The 21,769-nt window shown below is 43.4% G+C and overlaps 1 protein-coding gene across 1 annotated transcript in view; it reads right to left on the bottom strand.

The window, feature by feature from the left end:
- The window catches only part of PRPF4B (pre-mRNA processing factor 4B), a 1,467,347-nt gene that overhangs the window by 691,235 nt on the left and 754,343 nt on the right, over positions 1 to 21,769 (bottom strand). Inside the window, exon 6 of the mRNA XM_044065612.1 lies at positions 18,322 to 18,395. Within this exon, the coding sequence (XP_043921547.1) occupies positions 18,322 to 18,395 (74 nt within the window). The remainder of the gene's footprint in view (positions 1 to 18,321; positions 18,396 to 21,769) is intronic.

The following is a 21,769-nucleotide window of genomic DNA, read 5'->3' as shown; positions in this document are numbered from 1 at the left end:
TAGTCTCAGGATCTGCAAGTGGGGCTTTGTATAAGTGGTGATGAGTGTCTGGTACCCTGTAAAACCTATCTGGTTTGGCAGGGGCTGGAGGTAAAGTATCAGGAGCAGTGCAAACATCATTAAATGCATCATCCACAACAGGCAGAACTGGGGTATAGCTAAGGGCCTATGTTGTGGTAAGTGTAGAAAGGTCCTAAGCCTTTTCTTGAATCTGAGAAATCTTGTCCCTGCCATTGGAATTGTTCTCGCATGGCATGTAAGGTTTCCCCAAAGGAAAATTCCTCTGGAGGAGAGGCAGAAGGAATAGATTCTTCAGCATCGGAATCTTCATAAGTAGAAAAAGGAGCCTCTGGATGGTCTGTAATGTCTGAGTCATCCGAAGAATCATCAGTGGACACTGGCTCTGGGGGCTCTGCTCTAGGTCTCTTTTCTGGAGGCTGAGAGGCCCTGTCTGGGTGAGATTGGGATCCCCTAATTAAAGAGATGAGATCCTCTGCCAAAGTAAGCATTTGTGAACTGGAACTGGGCCTGTGTGAGGGGGGCTTAACAGGCACTGATTTAGCAGTTTTGGCTGCTTTAGCCCTGGCAAAGGCCTTAATAGACATGGCTGCAGGAGGCCTAGCAGCACCACGTGCTGGGGTATAGACATCCAAAGGGATGGTGTCTGATAATTCAGTAGGAACCACATTAGTAGGCAAAACTTCAGAGGCCGATTCAACTAGGGTAGCAGGAGCCTCGGTAGTAGTCATGGATTCGGCTGAAGATTGACCCGTTTGCTCGGTTTCGGCCGAAACCGAGACACTCGCGGTTTGCTTAACCGTGGTTTCGGCCGAAACCGCGGACCGCGAGTGTCGGTCTTTTTCTTTGCGTTTTTTAACAATTTGAGTAGTCGGAGGATCCGACGGCATAATGTACGCAAAATCTGAGCCGAAAAACTGTTCAGCAAACTCCGACCGACGCCTAAGCGTTCGTCGGTTGAAGGAAGCACAGGCTAAACAGGCTGCTACGTCGTGGTCTGGGCCTAAACAAGGTAGGCAGTACGAGTGGAAATCCTTATGAGGTATTTGTTTCCCACAAGTTAAACAATTATTTACTTTTTCTGACATCGGCTGAGGCAAGAAAGAGTCCCCAACGGGGTACTTAGCTTTTAGAAGTCTTCGTAGTATTCGGTAGTAGTAATCTCTGGATCTGACCGACCGGCACTTGCGAACAGCTTCTGCTTCGGGCGCCACGCGGCAAGAAAGACTGAGGAAAATGGCGTCGGCTGATGCCTTTATACCCGAAGACCAGGAGAGATGACGTCGGGTGAAGTGCGACACCAGCCGAGGCCAGACCCAGACTTTGGAATCCGGCCGACCGAAGGGCTGCCTGACGACAGGACAACCCATTTGTTATGACTGCAGATGCATCCTTGAAGGACATCAATACTTCCAAGGTACACAGCTCTACTGCCTCACAGTTGGAAACCCTACAACAGATAATAAATTCCTCCATAGGGCTCATTTCAAATGCAGCAAAAGGTACCTGAAGGGTGGCGGGTTGAGGCATTTCCATTAGCAGACATGCACTGATCCGCCTGTGTTATTTTTGCGGAGCCCTTCAAGTCCTCCTTCGTCCATGCACCCTTTAACAGAAGCTCTTTTCTTTGGCCCTAAGGTAAAGGGCACAGTCTCCAGGTGTAAGCAAGATGGTAAGACCCTGTCTGCAGTGGGCATACATTTTTTGACCCCTCCTTCTCTAATAATTAATGAGGTGGTCAAAAATTGTGGTTCAGAAAGTCGCAGGGTTCTTTCAAAATCCACATGGAGAAAGGGGAACTCAATGGAAGACGCCGCTTGCGTGGCAAAGGAGGCCCAAGAAAGTACAGTTATGTACACTTACCATAAATGTAGATGTTCGAGTGTATTCACTGTTGCAGTCATTACATTTGGGTTATCTGCTAGCAGGCAGCCCTCAGCCAGCCTGATTATCAAAGTCTTGGGTCCTGCATCGGTTGCTGTCTCTTCTTCCATGACGTCAGGTAGTCAGGGGTATAAAGCATGCAGCTGACGCCATTAGATCAGTTTTTCTTGCCCAAGATGTCAGATGCCCCCATAATGGGAAGTAATTATATACAAGGTTACACCTCTAACAAAAAGCAAATAGACCAGAAAGCTTAAATACAGTAAACAAGAAGAGAGGTATAGCCAAAAGAAGTCGGGGGGGGGGGTGACCAGGACTGCAACTGTGAATACACTTGAACATGTACATTTATGGTAAATGTACACAACTGTACTATGTTCCTCGTGTTTTACTGTTGCAGTCATTACATAGTCATAGAGTCCCAAAGCTAAGGAAGGGAGGAGGCAATTGGAGAGCATTAAGACCAGCTATTAGGCCCTACAAGACTGCATTGGAAAAACTAGCTCTGGATTTACAAAAAATTGGCAAGTGGTAATGCTTGGTGAAGGTATGTACAGAACTGCAGGTAGCAGCTTCCAGGATGTCCCTGGTGGGAACACCTCTGAGAAAGGCTGTTGAAGTAGATGCAGCCCTGGTGGAATGTGATCTTATCCACTGTGGGGCAGGTTTTCCATGGTGCTTATAGCAGAAATGAATGCAATGGCCTATACACTTAGAAATAGTTTGCTTTGAAATGGCCTTCCCCTCTGCCCCTGCAGCAAAGGCAACTAGCAGCTGTTCAGTTTTCCAGAGAGGCTTAGTCCTGTCCAAGTAAAATCTAAGTTGTCTGTGCACGTCCAAAGAGTGCAGTATTCGTTCTCCTTTGTTCTGTGGATTGGAAAAGAAGGTTGGCAAATGAATGGACTGATTGAGGGCCACACTGGATACCACCTTAGGCATAAAGGAAGGCATGGTCCTGAGGGACACCCTGTCCACATGGAAGATGATGAAGGGCTCCACTGCCATGAGGGCCTGTAATTCAGACACTCTTCTTGCTGAAGTGATGGCTAGAAGGAAGGCTGTTTTCCAAGAAAGGAATTTCAACTCTGCAGTTGAAGCTGGCTCAAAAGGAGGTAGAGTGAACTTTTCCAATACAAAGTTAAGGTCCCAGGCTGGAGTAGGGGCTCTCCTGGGTGGTCTTAAAATTTTGGCTCCTCTGAGGAATTGTTTCAGCAGGAGATGAGAGAAGGGGGGAGGGCTCAGTATTATAATGTGCTGAAATGGCTAAGGCATGAATTTTAATAGAAGAGAAGGAAAGGCCCTTGTGAAGCATCTCTGTTAAGTTCTGAAGGATATGCAGTAGGCTGGGCACTGATGTTTCCATTCCCTGAGTTTGGCTCCAGGAACAGTATCTTTTCCACTTTTCAGCATAGGATTTTCTAGTACTAGGCTTCCTTGCCTCCAGAATGACATCCAGCACTTGCTTACTAAGGGGATGGTATTAGAGAGCTCAGGCAATTAGCCAGGCTGCAAGGTTCAGGGTTTGAAGCTGGGGGTGCAGAATCTGGCCCTCCTGCTGTGACAGCAGGTAAGGGTCTGAGGCAGGTGCCTTGGTTCCAGCAGTGACATACTGCACAAGAGGGGGTACCAGTGCTGGTGTGGCCAGTCTGGTGCAATGAGTATTGTCCTTGGCTTGTCCTGTTTGATCTTTAGTAGAACTTTTGAGAGGAGAGGCAAAGGGGGAAAAGGCATAAACTGAGAGGCTTTCCCAGGTGAAGGACAGGGCATCCACTTTCCAAGCTTGTCTGTGGGGAGTCCTTGTGCAGAATTTGTCCAATTGGTAGTTCTGAGGGGAGGCAAACAGGTCTATCTCTGGGCTCTCCCATTTCTCAACATGTTGAATATCTTTGGTTCCAGTTTCCACTCGTTTGGGTCCATGAGATTTCTGCTTAGGTCGTCTGCCAGTGAATTCAGCTTGCCTGGCAGGAATTGAGCTTGTAGGTGCACTTGGTAGCTCAAGGCTGTGTTCTGCAGAGCCATGGCTAGTCTGCAGAGAGGGTATGAGTGGGTTCCTCCCTGCTTGTTTATGTACCACATAACAGTGGTGTTGTCTGTCTTTACCAATAATTGTCCTGGAAGAATGTGGTCCTTGAAGCCTGTCAGATAATTCTGTACAGCTAACCTTTCTTTTTTATTGATATGCAGGTGCATTTGACTCTGGTTCCATTTGCCCTGAATGCACTGCCCTGCCAAGTGAGCCCCCAATGCACAGTCTGATGCGCCTGTTGTTAGGGTTTTGGCAGCAGGGGGTAGAGTGAATGGCAGTCCCTTGTTGTGGTAGCAGGCCTCTGCCCACCAAAGGAACTCTGTCTTTATACAAGGAATAATAGGAATCATTGATTCCAGGTCCTGAGAATGTTGACACCACAGGCTTTTTAGATACCATTGTAGTTTCCTCGTATGCAGTCTTGCATATGGAATTAGTAAGATGCAAGAGGCCATGAACCCCAGGGCTTGCAGTATTTTCCTTGCAGATAGCTGGGTCTTTGTGGCCAGTAGTTTGAAGTAGGCTGTCAAATAAACTTGTTTCTCTGGCGTGAGGTAGGCCATCTGGAAAGTTGTGTTAAGCTTGCTCCCAGGAATACATATTGTTGGCAGGGTACTAGGTGAGATTTCTTTTTGTTTATGGTGTACCCCAGTGAGGTTAGCAGTTTCTTTACAAATGCTAGATGATTTAATAGTATGTCCTGGCTTTCTGCCTGAATTAGACAATTGTCCAGGTATGGGTACATCTTAATATTTCTTTGTCTGCAGAATGGAATGACTGGAGCTAGGCACTTTGTAAATACCCTGGGTGCAGTAGATAAGCCAAAGGGCAGTGCAGAGAACTGACAGTGCATGTAGCCTGCTCTGAAGCGTAGGTATTTTCTGCAAGATTCCCTTATTGGGATGTGCAGGTAGGCTTCCTTTAGGTCTAATGTTGCTAACCAGGCGTTTTTGCCTAACATAGGATGCAGCTGATGAAGAATTAGCATTCTGAATTTTGGGATTACCAAAAAGGTGTTTAGGATAGACAGGTCCAGCATAGGACACCAGGAGTTGTCTTTTCTGGGTAGCAGGAAAAGTCTTGAGTAAACACCTTGTCCCCATTCTTCTGCTGGGACAGGTTGAATAGCCTTGACACTTAGAACCTGATGCTGAGCCTCTGCCCACTGAATTGGGAGTAGGTCTGGCCTACCTTTTGGGGATGGTAAGGTGTGGAAGTGGAATCTGTATCCTTGGAAAACTCTATTTAAAACCCATTTGTCCTGGGTAATGAGTTCCCAGTTTTTTGCATGCAGGGCAATCTTTCCCCCTAAAGGAGCAGTCAGTTGAGCAGGGCTTGGAAGGTTTAAGGTTAAGTCACTCTGAAAGCTTACCATAGGGGGTATCTTACTACTTCCAGCTTTGGAAGTGGGAGCCCCCCCAACTGCTTAGGCCTGTGAGTACCTTGAGACTGTAGCCTAGGTGGTCTGCTGTTCCTGGGTTTGGACTGAGAAGGCCTGGAAGAGGCAGGAAAGGACCAATTCTTAGAAGGCCAATGCCTACTAAATCTGGGCGGCTGTACTTGCAGGAAAGCTTTAACAGCTTGCATAGATTTAGCTTTTTCCTCCATCTTTTTAAGTACTTCTTCTGCTTTGGTGCCAAAGAGGTGGCCTTGGTTTAAGGGAACATCCAGTAATTTAGCTTTAACATGATCTGGCAAAGTTTGCTCCTTAAGCCAAGCATGCCTTCTAAGAACAGACCCAGTGACAGCAGCCATTCAAGCTGCCTCTAAGGAGTCAAAAAGTACAGTTGTGTACACTTACCATAAATGTAGATGTTCGAGTGTATTCACGGTTGCAGTCATTACATTTGGGTAATCTGCTGGCAGGTTGCCCTCAGTTGGCCTGAATTCCAAAGTCTTGGGTCCTGCGTCGGTTGCTGTCTCCCCTTCCATGACGTCAGGTCATCAGGGGTATAAAACATGCAGCCGACACCATTTTCTTTAGTTTTTCTTGCCCCAGATGACAGGTGCCCCCGAAAAGGTAGCAAAAATATGTATATAAAAATACATGCATCAATATAAACTTTACCTTCATCTACAAGCAAATACACCACATAGGCTGTAGAAGATAGAGAAGGAAAGATAAACTCCAGAATGAAAGGGGGATGGTGGGAGGGTAACCTGGACTGCAACAGTGAATACATTCGAACATCTACATTTATGGTAAGTACACAACTGTACTATGTTCTTTGTGTTTCACTGTTGCAGTCATTACATTTGGGTAGAATCCCACAGCTATGGTTGGGTGGCTGGAGCTAAACAGCATTAGGTGCAGCTATAAGGCCCTGCAGAAATGCAGTGGTAAAGCCTGCCCTGAACTTAGAGTAGAGAGGCAAATGATAATGCTTTGTAAAGGTGTGAACAGAACTCCCAAGTAGCAGCCTCTGGAATGTCTTTGGTTGGTACTCCTTTGAGAAAGGTTGCTGAAGTAGCTGCAGCTCTGGTGGAATGAGACCTAATGCCCTTGGGCACAGGTTTACCATGGTGTAAGTAGCAGAAATGAATGCAGTGGCTTATCCATTTTGAAATAGTCTGCTTTGAAATAGCCTTTCCTTCTAATCCTGCAGCAAATGCCACTAGTAATTGCTCCGTTTTTTTTTAGAGCTTTAGTCCTGCTCAAGTAGAATCTTAGCTGTCTGTGCACGTCCAAGGAATGCAGAATTCTCTCCCCCTTGTTCTGCAGATTTGGATAAAAGGTTGGCAGATGAATAGTCTGGTTAAGAGCCACACTGGAAACCACCTTAGGCATAAATGTAGGATTTCTCCTCAGAGACACCCTGTCTGGGTAAAATATCATAAAAGGCTCCACAGCCATGAGGGCCTGTAGCTCTGAAACTCTTCTTGTTGAAGTAATTGCTAGTAGCAGAGCTGTTTTCCATGATAAGAACTTTATATCAGCAGTAGCATCTGGCGCAAATGGAGGCAGGGTGAGCTTTTCCAACACATGATTGCGGTCCCATGCAGGTATTGGTGATCTTCTAGAAGGCCTTAAATTTTTGGCTCCTCTAAAATACTGCTTTAGTAAAGGATGAGAAAAGATTGGTGGCTCTGTATTGTAATGAGCCGAAATGGCAGAAGCCTGGATTTTAATTGATGAAAAAGATAGGCCTTTGTCAAGCATCTCAGTTAAGTATTGTAAAATCTGAGGAATATTTGGTTCTGCTGTATCAGTTCCTTGTGCCTGGTTCCAAGCACATAATCTCTTCCATTTTCCAGCATAAGATTTTCTAGTACTAGTCCTTCTGGCTTCCAAAATGAAATCCATCACAGCTTTACTGAGAGGTGTGTTTTGTATGACTACATTATCCGCCATGCTGCCAGGTTTAAAGTCCTGAGTTGGCTGTGCAGGATCTGTTTGTTTTGCTGGGACAGAAGATGAGGTATTTGAGGTAAGGTCCAAGCTGGGCATTGAGACAAGTTCTTTAGGAATGGAAAGCAGTACTGGCGGGGCCAGTCTGGGGCAATCAGTATAATTGTTAGCTTCTTCTGTCTGACCTTTAGGAGTACCTTGGGGAGGAGAGGCAGTGGGGGAAAGGCATATACTGATAAGGTGTCCACTTTCCATGCTTGTCTGTGATAAGTCCTTGTGCAGAATCTTTTTAGTTGGTAGTTGTGAGGGGAGGCAAATAGATCTATGTCCGGGCATCCTCATTTCCTTGTTATCATGCTGAAGACTTGTGGATCCAGCTGCCACTCGTGGGGATCCATGAGGTTTGTGCTTAGTTCGTCTGCCAGAGTATTTTTCCTTCCTGGCAGGAATTGTGCCTGCAGATGTACTTGGTAAGTTAATGCTGTGTCCCACAAAGTCATGGCTAGTCTGCAAAGGGGGTAAGAATGTGTGCCCCCCTGCTTGTTTATATACCAGATGACCGTGGTGTTGTCTGCCTTTATCAGTAGTTGTCCCGGATGAAGTAGGTCCTTGAAGGCTGTCAGGGAATTCTGAACAGCTAGCATCTCTTTTTGATTGAAAGATAAAAACTTTATACCAGCAGTAGAACCTGGCTCAAAAGGAGGCAGGGTGAGTTTTTCCAAGACATAGCTGAGGTCCCATGCAGGCATTGGTGATCTCCTTGGAGGCCTTAAATTTTTGTCTCCTCCGAGTTACTGTTTTAATAAGGGATGAGAAAAGATTGGTGGCTCTGTATTGTAATGAGCTGAAATGGCAGAGGCATGAATTTTAATAGATGAAAAAGATAGGCCTTTGTCCAGCATGTCAGTTAAGTATTGCAAAATCTGAGGAATATTTGGCACAGCTGTATCAGTTCCTTGTGCCTGGTTCCAAGCACAGAATCTCTTCCATTTTCCAGCATAAAATTTTCTAGTACTAGGCCTCCCGGCCTCTAAAATGACATCCATCACAGCTTTACTGAGAGTTGCGTTTTGTATGACTACATTATCCGCCATGCTGCCAGGTTTAAAGTCCTGAGTTGGCTGTGCAGAATCTGTTTGTTTTGCTGGAACAGTAGATGAGGTATTTGAGGTAAGGTCCAAGCTGGGCATTGAGACAAGTTTGTTAGGATTGGAAAGCAGTACTGGCGGGGCCAGTCTGGGGCAATCAGTATCATTTTTAGCTTCTCCTGTCTGACCTTTAGGAGTACCTTGGGGAGGAGAGGCAGTGGGGGAAAGGCATATACTGATAAGTTTTTCCAGCTGAAAGATAGGGCTTCCACTTTCCCTGCTTGACTGTGATAAGTCCTTCTGCAGAATCCTTTTAGTTGGTAGTTGTGAGGGGAGGCAAACAGATCTATGTCTGGGCATCCCCCATTTCCTTGTTATCATGCTGAAGACTTGTGGATCTAGCTGCCACTCGTGGGGATCCATGAGGGTTCTGCTTAGTTCGTCTGCCAGAGTATTTTTCCTTCCTGGCAGGAATTGTACCTGCAGATGTACTTGGTAAGTCGATGCTGTGTCCCACAAAGTCATGGCTAGTCTGCAAAGGGGGTAAGAATGTGTGCCCCCTTGCTTGTTTATATACCACATGACCGTGGTGTTGTCTGTCTTTATCAGTAGTTGTCCTGGATGAAGTAGGTCCTTGAAGGCTGTCAGGGCATTTTGAACTGCTAGCATCTCTTTTTGATTGATATGTAGATGCATTTGGGTTGAGGACCATGTGCCCTGAATGCATCTTGATGCCATGTGGGCCCCCCAGGCATAATCTGATGCATCCGTTGTTAATGCCTGCCTGGCTGGGGGTGATGTGAATGGCTGTCCCTTGTTTTGGTGACAAGCCATTGCCCACCATTGAAACTCCTGTTATAGGCAAGGAATGAGAGTAATCATTGTTTCCAGGCTGTGGCAATGTTGAGTCCAAACACTTTTTAGGTACTACTGAAGCTTCTTCATATGCAGTCTTGCACATGGAATTAGTAGGATGCAGGATGCAGGATGCAGGATGCCATGAAGCCCAAAGTCTGCAGAATTTTTCTTGCAGATAACTGGGCCTTTGTTGCCAACATTTTGAAATAGGTTGTCAGTTGCCTTTGTGTGGCGTGAGATAAGCCATCTGGGCAGTTGTATTCAAGCTTGCACCCAAGAACATTATCTCGAGAGGGTACTAGCTTTGATTTATTTTCGTTGACTGTGTACCCTAGGCATGTTAGAAGTCTTTTCACAAATGCCAGATGCTGTAGAATGTCCTTGTTTTCTGCTTGAATTAGACAGTCATCCAAGTAAGGATATATTTGTATTCCTCTGTCTGCAAAATGCAATTACTGGTGCCAGGCACTTTGTAAAGATCCTGGGCGCAGTAGATAAGCCAAAGGGCAGTGCAGAGAATTGGTAATGCATTGAGCCAGACTTGACTCTAAGGTATCTCCTGGATAATTGTCAGATTGGGACATGCAGGTATACCTCTTTTAGGTCTAGAGTCACCAGCCAAGCGTTCTTGCCCAGAATGGGCAGAAGCTGCTGCAAAGTCATCATCTTAAATTTTGGTATATCCAGGAATGTGTTCAGAATAGATAGGTCCAGTACTGGTCTCCAGGTCTCGTCCTTTCTGGGGTACCAGGAACAGTCAAGTAAAATCCTTGTCCCTGCTCTTGCTCTGGTACTTGTTGAATGGCCCCCATGTCCATGAGGGATGAGGCTTGTTTTTGTGCCTCTGCCCATTGATTTTTTGGCAGATCTGGCCAGCCGTTTGCCTTTGGCAGGGTATGGAAATGGAACTTGCACCCTTGTGACACAATATTTAAAACCCACGTGTCCTGGGTTATAATGTGCCAATTTTGAGAAAAAAAGTGCTAATTTTCCCCCTATGTGCTGCCAGGAGATAAGTGCTTGGTGCAGGCAGGGGGAAGTCATTGGGATTGTTTCCTGTATGGTTGTGATTTGTCTTCTCCAACTTTGGAGGTAGAAGCACCCCATTGCTTTGACCTGTAGGAACCTTGCGCCTGGGATCTGCCCCTAGGGCATCTGGATCTGCCCCTTTGAGGTCTGTCTGACACAGGAAAGGTCCAATTGTTTGTAGGCCAGTGTCTACTAAACCTAGGTGGCTGTATTTGTAAAAAATCTTTGACAGTTTGCATACATTTAGCTTTGTCATCCATTTTCTTTAACACCACCTCTGCCTTAACACCAAACAAAGTATCATGCTGCAAAGGTGCATCTAATAATTTAACTTTGACATGATTAGGCAGACTTTGTTCCTTTAACCAAGCATGCCTCCTAATTACAGAACCCGTAACTGCGGCCCTGCAGAAGGCCTCCAAAGAATCAAAACCACATTGCAAAGTATGCTTTCCAACTTGTTCAGCTGCATACAATAAATCCTGCATTTCCTTGTTTTCTGCACATTCAGAGTTTAATAACATTTTCTGTTTAAGCCATGCCATGACATGTTGCTGATATTTGAGCATATGAAACTGACAGTTTAAGGCCCTTATAGCCAAGGTAGCAGATGTGTAAACCTTTTTTCCCCATCTATCCAGTGCCCTAGAAGCTCTGTCAGAGGGGGTAGGGTTTTTTGCAGCGGAAGCCTCAACTCCTTTGGGACCCTGTGAAATAGTTTCTGGGTCTGCAGCAGGGTTTTGAAAAAGGAATTTATGAGAGTCAGGAACCCTGTAATATCTGTGAGGCTTAACAGGAGCTGGAGGTAAGGAGTCAGGGGTAAGACTGGACTCCGAAAACACATCATCTACAATATCTAACATAGGTGGAATGGCTAGTGGCCTGTGTTGAGGTAGTAAAAGGAAATCCCTGAGCCTCTTTTTAGATTCTGAAAAATCTTGGCTCTCCCAGTGGAAATGCTCCCTCATGGTATGCAAGGTTTCCCCAAAAGAATAGTCCTCTGGAGGAGAAGCTGAAGGTATAGATTCTTCAGCATCAGAATCCTCATAGGGGGGAAGAGAATATTCCTGATCAGAAGAGGAATCAGAAGAAATAGAGACCTGATCTGAAGATTCATAGTCAGTCTCTTGCCTAGGCCTCTTATCAGGAGGGGGATGGGAACCCCTGATCAAGGTCATTAAGTCTTCGGCCATTTTGAGCATCTGTTTGTTGGGCATACAGGCCTGTCCACGTGGCTCTTGAGTTTGTTTCTTTGCTTTAGAAGGTGCTTTAGTCTTTGCCTTTGAAGCTGAGGTTGGCTTAATGTAAAGATGTTTAGGTCTGAATACACCCTCAGAAGCTGGTGTCTGCTCAGCGGCTCCGGACCCATCTGAAGGAATAGTATCCGAGGCTCCAATACCTTGAGTTTCCAGCGGCATGGCCGACTCCACGTGGGAGTCGGTAGCGGGCTGTGACTCTAAAGTAGCAGGCATCAGGGGCTGCGAAAGTGCCTCACTGAGAACAGGCAAACCAGCAAGTGGCTTAGGAGAAGCTTCGTCGTCGGTTTTGGGCCTCGGTTGTCTCTCTCTCTCTCCTTTTCTTTGCGTTTTTTGTGAACTCCGGTAGTCGGATGGCTATCCGATGACATTTTCGGATAATTAAACAGACGTCCAAAATAGTTTAAAGCAAAATCATACCGACGCTTAATAGTGCGTTGGTTAAATCTAGCACAAAACCGACAATCAGCAACATTGTGATCAGGGCCAAGGCAAGGACTAGAGTAAGAATAAAAGTCCTTATGAGGCATTTTGCTTTCCAGAAGGAATACAATTATTAACTTTTTCTGACATCAGTCTGGAGCAAGAAAAAAGTTTCCCCAACGGGGTACTTAGCTTTATTGAAGACTTCGGATCTAAAACTCGAACACAAAAATCTCAGGAGTCGGTCGACCGGCACTTGCGAACTGCTTCTACTTTGGGCACCGCACGGCAAGAAAGACTGATGTAATTGCGTTGGCTGCATGTTTTATACCCTTGACGACCACGTCATGGAAGAAGAGACAGCATCCGACGCAGGAATCCAAGACTCTGGTATTCAGGCCGGCTGAGGGCTACCTGCAGGCAGATAACCCAAATGTGATGACTGCACCAGTGAAACATGAAGAACATCAAAGTATCACTGACAGCCTCCCTTCCCTTGCCAAGGGTAACACTAATTGATTTCAAGTCAAAAAGATAATTCAAAATTCTCCTTTATCAGCTTGATTGATTCTACAAGCCTTAGAGCCTTCTACAAGCTCTAATTCCACTAACAAAAATACTATATGAGAATTCTTCTACGGACCTTAGAAACTCAGTGGTCCATTCTACATTAACCTATGTCCACTCAGATTAGAATAACTCAGACATGCAAAAAGCACTGCTTGTGGTGGATTTGCTCAGATCAGATTTTATAAGGCCATCCCTTCATTCTTCGTTAGCCCAAGCCCGTAGTGGCCATGGACACTTCCCGAATTGGGGAGGGGGGCCACTTCTTGGGAAAGACAGTCCAAGGCGCTTGGTCCCCCAACATGCATATCAATGTCATAGAAATGAGAGTAGTACTCCTATAATTGCAGGCCTTTCAAGACTCTCTCCCTTCTGGGACTACTGCAATTCAAACAGACAATATGGCAGTGGTATGGTACATCAACAAACAAGGACAGACCAGACCCTTACCCCTTCTGTTGAGAAGCTCTGGGAGTGTGGCAATGGCTGATCTCATCCAATTGATTTCTAACAGCAATGCACATTCTGGGGAAATCCAGCATGATAGCAGCCAAGTTGAGCAGGTCCATTTTGCTACTTAATGAGTAGTCTCTCTCTATGAGAGTTGCAGAAAAGATATTCCACCAATGGGGCCAACCCTGTTGTGACCTCTTTGCATCTCTCAACTGTAAGTGCAGCAGGATTTTTGCACCGATCCTCCCACATGGGGATTCACCAACAGACTATCTCCTACACGACTGGCCTCCCAGTCTCCTCTACGTGTATCCCCAACCCCTCAATTCCCAAATTTCTCCAGAAAGCATCTCGACTGAAGAGCAAAGTTATCCACATTTGCCCCTTACTGACCTTGTCAGATTTGGTTCTCCTTTCCTTGGCCTCATCTAGTTCACCACCCCCCATGGATCTGGATCCAATTCCAGACCTCCTGTCTCACCCAAAATAAATGATTCACCAGGACATTTCAGGCCTAAAGCTGACCGCATGGTTTTCTCCACTTCGATTGATAGCCCGACAAACCTAGCTCTCCTCCCCTGTCTGTCAAATACTTTTTTATCTTTCCATATTGCTTCCACTAGGAAGTCTTACAGAAGTAAATGGAAAAGATTTATGTTTGGGCACAGCAAAAAGACACTGACCCTTTTTCACCACCAATATGTACAGTTCTTGAGTTTGTGGCTATAAACTTTAATGAAGGGGCTAGTTTATTGACGGTTGAAGTACAACTAACTCCCATTTCTAACTTTTGTACAGAAGTTCCAGCAGTTAACAATTCCACCTTAGCTTCCCCAAAACTTTGTATGGCCTTTACAAAGGGTACCCTTCTTTTGAAACCACCTTTAAAAGATCCAGCTGCACCATGGGCTTTAAATTTAGTATTACAAGCTTTGGCTCAATCTCCTTTTGAACCATCAGCAAAACGTGAACTATTTATTTATTTTATTTATTTATTTTATATTTGTTGACCGGGCTAGTCTAATTGGATACATGTCCATTTTCAGTAGAGGCCTGGGGAGAAAAGCTCCAAGCATAAGTAAATTACAAAATACAATAATTAAAAAATGACTAGATTCAAATACATTAGAGAGCAAAAATGGTTGGAAATAAAATAAATAAAAATTGTTTCTGTGAACAATAGTACAGAGTCTTTGCATAGGTTTAAGAAACAATCAAGTACAAAGTATTTTGTAGGTTTAAGATACAATCAAGTACAAGTTTACACAACATTTTAAAATTATCATTCATTAAGTCAAAGGAGGAGAAAGAGAAAAGGCAGGAAAACACAAGTGCTAGTATATAGTTAGCTTGTATTGATTAATGCTGCAGAGGGGCCATAGCCCAGGAGGAAGGGGTATAGCAAGAAGAGAAATAAGAGGATAAGTGTAATTCAGTCAGGCTTAGAGCAGGGACAAAGCCAACGTATTTTTAGATGTTCTTTGAGATGTTTCTTGAAGAGTGGTGTAGATGAGAGAGAAGTGAGTGTTCTAGGAAGCTTGTTCCAGATTCTGCCCACAACATTGGTAAAAAGTGAGTCCCCAGCTTTATTATTAGATTTAATATTGGAAATTAGTAGCTTATTAGCTGAGCGCAGTGTTGTAAGATTTTTACATGGGGAGATCAGGTTAGAGAGGATAGGGGTATTATTTGGGTGATAAAGAATTTTTTGTGTGATCACAAGTTGATTATACAGTAGTTGGTTTTGCAGTTCTGACCATCAGAGTTGTTTAAGGTTGAGACAGTGGTGGGTTCTAAAAGGGGAGCCAGTGGCAAATCTGCCTATATTATTATAGCTAGTTTCAAGCTTGCTAAGAGTGTGCTTTGATAGATTGGTATATATGGCAGAAGCATAGAATAGGGTAGAAGTGAGATGAGTCTGGGCAATGGTGGTTCTAGCTAGCGGTGTTGTGAGGAAGGGTTTGATTCTATACAGGGAGCCTAATTGTTTATTGACAGTTTTTATAGTAATGTTGATATGGTCATCATAGCTGAGGTTATGATCAATGGTTATGCCCAGGAGATGTGCAGCAGTATCAGGGGAAATACTAGTTCCATTATTAGAGGTAATTGTGAAGTGGATCTGTGGTGACTTTTGGGTGGGAGCAAAAAGTAATAATTTTGTTTTTTTGGGGTTAAGGAGGAGGCAATGATGGGTGAACCAATTTTCAACAGAGTTGAATACAGTTTGAGTAAGGGTCGGGAGAGAAGTTGATGACTTAGCAGTACAGATTAGAGTAGAGTCATCAGCATATTGTATACAGGTGGCTTGAGGAAAAAACAGTATGGAGATCATTAATAAAAATGGAAAAAAGAAGAGGGCTTAGGATAGAGCCTTGAGGGACTCCAATGTTCACGGGGAGGGGTGTGGAGAGATTATTGTCCCAGAGCACTGCTTGTTGTCTATTTTCTAGATAGGATTTAAACCAAAGAACTGCTTGGGGATCAAGAGATTGGGCTTTTAGCACACTGATAAGTAAGTTATGGTTGACCATATCAAAGGCTTTTGATAGGTCAATGAATAGTACAGAAGAGAGAGAGAGTTATTGTTTCGATTCCTGTTTATACAGTCAGTAAAAGTTAGTAGGGCAGTAGTAGTGCTATGAAAGGGCCTAAAGCCGTGCTGGCAGTTGGCAAGTAAATTATTGTGGAGCAGGTGTTGAAGTAGTTGATGGTGAATACATTTTTCCATTATTTTGGCTAGTGGAGAGAGTAATGCAATTGGTCAGAAGTTGGAGATATCAGTGGATTTGCCTTCTTTATGCAAGGGGATTATATGGGAGACTTTCCATATGGAAGGGATGGTACCTTCTGTGATTGTTCTGTTTATAAGGATGGATATGGGATATGCTATGGCTTTCGAAGATATTTGAAGGCATTCTGCTGGCAGGCGGTCAGCAAAAGGAGTGCAAGGTTTGAGTTTTTGAAGGAGTTTGCAGATAAAAGATGTTGGCACATGTTGTATATGGAAGGAGGGAACTGTACTGTTTGTATATTGTAAAGGACAGGGGGTAATGGGAGATAGTGTTTTTGCTAGAGTTTAAATAGCTTCAGTGAAGTAATTGTTAAAGGCATCAGCTATTTGCATAGGACTATTATGAGGAATTGAGCGGTTTTCTTTCCGAATTTCACAAACAATACATGCTCCAGTTGTTGGACATTCACAGACAGTTATGTTTCTATTTGTGTAAAACAAAGAATTTCAGAAAAACAGACTGTTTTTTTCTTTTCAGAGTTGAAAATTGGCAAGACGGTTGCAAAAGTAGCTTTAGCCAAATGACTGCATATCCTTTGTCTATAACATACTGGGCTTCTCTTCGTCAAAAACTTTGACAGCCCATTCAACCAGGTCCATGGCATCATCATCATCATCATCATCAGTATTTTTATCCAGCTCTTCCATGGACGATATCTGTGTGTCTGCAATTTAGGCTCATCCTCATACCTTTATTACTCATTACAAATTGGATCTAGTCTCAAGGGGAACAGCAGTTACAGCTCAACAGTGCTCATGAATATCCTTCCTTAAGAGTCTGGGGATTCAGGTAGATGAGTACTCTGTCCCAGTTGAGGAATGAATGAAAATTGACAAAGTCCCATATAGTTATGTACTCACCATAACATTCCATCTGTGTTGTCCATTTTCATTCTTCCTCAACTCCCCCTCCCTCTAACCCACTACCATTGACTTTATGACTTCTGGAAGAACAAGAAGATAATAGGGGAATCAATGTTCCTTCCTTTGAGCTCTTACTAATGTTCTAATATTCCTACGAAGCTATAATGCCAGCAAACAAGATGTGAAGTATGGTAGGGGACCACAGAATTATGGGTAAGGAAGGAGCTTGAGTTTCCAGTAACCACAAACCGTAAAAAGAGTCAGAGTCAGATCAGAGGGTCGGATCAGAACCCAATTGTTCAGGAAGAATGAAAGTGGACAACACAGATGGAACATTATGGTGAGTAAATAACTTCTTTATTCTTTAAGCCTATAAAAAAATACACCAAAAATTTGGTGCCCATTATCAAGCTAGTCTATATCTCTCAGAATCTGCAAGGAAGATCACAGCTTCATCCTATCTCCACATATCACTTCTTTATGCAACTCCCATTATTACTAACCTGCACTCTACATAGATACAGAAACTGGAATCTTGTTATAACAAGATATTGGAATTTGTTAACTAACCTTCCACCCAGAACGCATTACTGCTCTACCCTTAAACAATTAAACTAGACTGAGTTTCCATAATATATTTCCTGCTCACAACTTATTACTGCATACAACCTAATTTGTAAACCCAAAAATTGTCCTTTAGAAAACATTCTCCAGCACTACCCACCTACAAGGGACTGTGCTCAGGAAATAAAGGTCTTCTAATTCCTAGTAAATCTAAAACCACTGCTAGCGACTCACTTTACTTAAGTTATGTCACTAAACTGTGGAAAATACTCCTGTTTATGCTTCTGCTCTGCACCTGGATAATCATCCCACCTTACCATTCTAACTATATATTCTGATAACCATTCACTTTTCTACTCTTATATAGCTAACATGTGAATTTCTGCCTCCGATTTGTGGATACATCATATGCATGCCATTTGTTTCTTTTCTTTAGCCCATGCATATGTTTTTGTACTTCCCAAGCACACTTTATACTCACATGATATGTTTCTAATATTTAATATTTTAATATGCAAACATGGAGCTTTTCTCTCTGGGCTTCTGCTGAAAAGGTGTTTTGCCCAGTCAGACTATCCTGGTTAACAAATGGAAACAAGTAAATAAAACAGATGAGTGAGACTTCCTGGACAAAGAAGTATATATAGGTAATGCATTTAGAAAGCCTTCAGGACAGGACAACTATGGATACTTTTGGTCCCAGTGTTTTCAGGCCTCATTAAACAAACCTCTAAGCAGGGCTTTCTTTTGAAAGGACCCTCCTGGTTCAGGTCACCCACCTAGTTAACACAGTAACATATGAATAACTTCCAATTAAACACTGCAACAATTCTGTTTTAAGGAGAAAAAAAATGACAAAGGACCCCATCAATTTTGAAATCAACTGGGGAGTCATCTAGTAAAGTGATACAGTGATGCTAAGTGATCACATAACTGTCTTTTGTAGGTAGAACCAGAAGCATCACAGAAATCGTGTACCTGCTGTTGTGAACATCAGTAATATAACATCAAAAGCTGCTTCAGTTGCGAGACTTTGGCTTGCCATCATATTATGGGAAACTAATTCCTTCTGTTCCATAGAGTTAAGGTGCACTCCTATCAGTAACAATATTGTACAAGTAAAAAAATAAGTAAATAAGTTAACTTACATCAAAGTACGCAGCAAACATGTCATCAGATTCTGTAAACATGTCTGGAGCAGTAATCTTCTTCTGGGATGGGGCTGTTCAAAAAACAGTAAAATGTGTTAGTAAAGGCAATTAAATGACCTCTGCCACACTTCTGTAAATGTTTTTTAGTACTTTGTTTAATAAATGTAACAGGGTGGGTAGACAAAGCAAACACAAACACCAATTATCTAGAAGATGAAAATGCAAGACAACATAATTTCATTCAATCAACCCAAATAGTAGTACAGTTGTGCTGGTCCTACTTACCTGCAACGGTAGATGTTCGTAGAATACACTGCCTTACTGGCACTTGCGTAGTAGTGCTCTGCTGCCCTTTTCTGGCAGTCTACTACAGCTCAGAGTCCCACCCACTGCCTGTCTCTGGGTTTGATGGTCCAAACACCTGGGACTGCCTTACAGACCCCACAGACAGGACCCTTTTGGTATTCAAGAGTCGAGGAGGTGGAAAAGATGGAAACAAGCTCTGCGAACACTTACCATTTCAAATTACAAACAAGACTTGATGGCAGGTGGGTACTGCCATTAGGAATGTTTTCTATATGTTCATAGATTAGTACTAGGCTAACTGCCCTTGCGAGCCATTTTAAGCCTAGCCAATTATCCCTTGTGAGACTCAAACCCTGCACCTTGTGTTTGTAAGGCAAACACCTTAACCATTAAGCCACCCTCCTAACCCATGGACATCTGTTGTTACAGGAAAGTAGGACTCCTGCAACTGTACTATATGCGACACACACACTGCTTTACTGGCATTCAGACGGATTCCCAAAGCTTACCCAACCTGGGAGAAGGAAGGATAAGGGTCCAAGAACCTCTGGAAAATGGTCCTAGTAAAACCTATTCTGGATCTAGAAGAGGACAAAGGATCATGTTGTTGCCTCTAGAATATGTATAAAGTCCATTCTTTTCCAGTATACCACTGAAGAAGAAAAGGCCCTGGTAAAATGCTCCTTTACCTTACCTGGATTGGTCTTGCTATGGCAGGTGTAGCAAAAAAGAATACCAGAGGATAACCAATGTTCAGCAGCATGGTTACAGACAGGATGACTCTTCCTTTTCCCAGTGTAGAAAACAAAAAGCCTTTTGGCCTTCCTGATGGGTTAAGTTTTGTAAAGTTAGTACCTGAGGTGCAGATGTACATCCAAAGTATGAAGTATCATCTCTCCCTTATTCCTACAATCTGGGAAGAACATTGGGAGGTTGACAGTGTGATTTCTGAGACGAGAGGGTTTAGTGCACAGCACAACCCCTGTCCCTGTAGAAGATAAAGTAAGTTTGATCCACCACGAGAGCTTGCAACTCAGAAACTCAGATGTCAGAGCAATAAGCGCAACAGTTTTCCACATTAACAGCTTCAGATCAGCCTATGTGGCAAGTACAAAAAATGGTAAGGTCAGTTTTCCAAACACAGATCCCAAGGAGGAGGAATTTGTCTGTGATAGTATCTCATATGCAATATCTCTTTTGTGGACTGTTTACCAAAACAGAAGAAAGATGTGGATGCAAAAGCAGACATAATTGCACTTTAATGGATGCCTACGATAAGCCATCTTGAAGTAGCTCTCACAAATATTTCAAAACCAGAGGGATGTTAACCTTGAGAGAACCTCTGTTTCTGTTTAGGCACCACTAAGACAACTTCACTGATTTGTAAACATAAGGTCTTCTTAGCAGCAGGTTTTTTGGCCTCCTTTAACACCTGCTCACATCCCCATGAAGCAAGTACCTAAATGGAGTCCAGACTGAATCACCTAGGCTGTCAGTTATAGTTTCTCCAAACTGGGGTGCACTAGTTTTTCCAGGATCTGTTTAGTCCATTGGCCACAACATTTTGTTTTCATGGGATGCAAGATGCTTGAAGAGTTAGAGAATGCTGTAAAGCCATCACTGCCAACTGGCATACAGGGTAAGACCTTGTATCATCTTGTTTGTTGAGGTATCACAACACTGTGGTATCAGTGACTACAAGAGGATAACCCAGAGTCAAACGATGGTAAAGGGCTTTCTTTGTATGGATCACCACTAACATTTCCTTGGTATTGATATGCTTCCATGCACCACTTTGTCTCCATGTGGCCTGCATTTGAACTCCCATTGCTCACTAAGCTAAGTTGGACAAATCTGTCTGGTCAAATTGCACTAGAACAAGTGGGAAAAAGGGAAGCCCTGGACTTGATACTCAGCTGTGCTGTCCACTACTGTAGCTCTTGCCTGATGGAGTCTAGCACTGGCAACTGGGCTTCCAGGGAATTTAAGTGCTGGGTCTAACAATTGTGTACATACCATTGAATTTTCCTCATGTGAAGACTGTTCAGTGTTATCATGAGAATTATAGATGCAATCAGTCCTGGAATTTTTAGGAATTCTCATGACAAGGCAACACTCCTCCTGGTGAATTCCTGAAACTTCGTCTGATGGGACAAGACATTGTCTTCAAGAAGAAAGGCCATTCTTTTGTCAGTGCCAATTAAGTACCACAGGAAGATGAGTCTTTGTGCACAATGGTGTAACCAGACATATTCGATGTACTTAAATGAGCACATTTTTTTCTGAGAATCTATTAGCAACTTTAAGATTCAAAAAGCACAGAATGTTTAGAACTGTACAAACGTACATTTACAGTCTAGAGGTATACAAAGAATGCTTGTGCGAAAGGAATGCATCTCTAAAACAGGTTTTAAGTGGTAAAAGATGGTAACAGTTGAAAATAACGTGTCCACTTTTCTATATGTCTGGGGTAGCATTTTGTTGGTTGAATATGCTTTTTAAAATGATAGGTGGGTGGTGGGGGCAATAGCAATAGGTTTGAGTAGAAACTGCAAATATCTGGCTACACCCTTGTTTGCGAGGGTGTCAGGCATCATTTCTGAAGGTTCAACTTGAACCCTAACACAGGATCAGAATCAAGCAAAGCTTCCATAATCCAACTTTTTACCTCATCAGAAAACTTTTGGCTGCACAACTAAGCATACCTCCCCACCATCACCAATCTCTCTGCATGTCTAGAAATAGTAATGGCCCCTTCTAAGGCATTCTTTAAAGCATGTTTAAACACTTGAGAAACATTATAAACAATATATTTCACATAGTCTTATTGCTAAGAAGGTAACAATGCAGTGAACTAGTTTCAACTATGCATACACCTCAATCCAAACTTCCACAAAAAATACTGGTAGTTAAACATTTTAAAAGCTACTGTGCTGGGCTGCACCATTTTTTCCCTGAAATTCTAGACACTTGCCTAGCTTATTTTCAGGGGTCTGGGCTTGATGAAGACATGGTCTTTTTACACACAAAGGTTGTCAGGGAAACAGAAACAGGGTCTGCAGACAAAGGCTCTTGGAGGCCAGGAATGGTTGAGCACAGAATCATTCAGCAGAGGATTATTGCAAGCTTTCTTAAAACC

This window comes from Protopterus annectens, chromosome 3.part0 (genome assembly GCF_019279795.1).
Source record: "Protopterus annectens isolate FY-2018-M chromosome 3.part0, PAN1.0, whole genome shotgun sequence".
Classification (NCBI taxonomy): Eukaryota; Metazoa; Chordata; order Ceratodontiformes; family Protopteridae; genus Protopterus; species Protopterus annectens.
The sequence above is the reverse complement of the archived record's forward strand: the minus strand, read 5'-3'. Positions and strand labels throughout refer to the sequence as shown.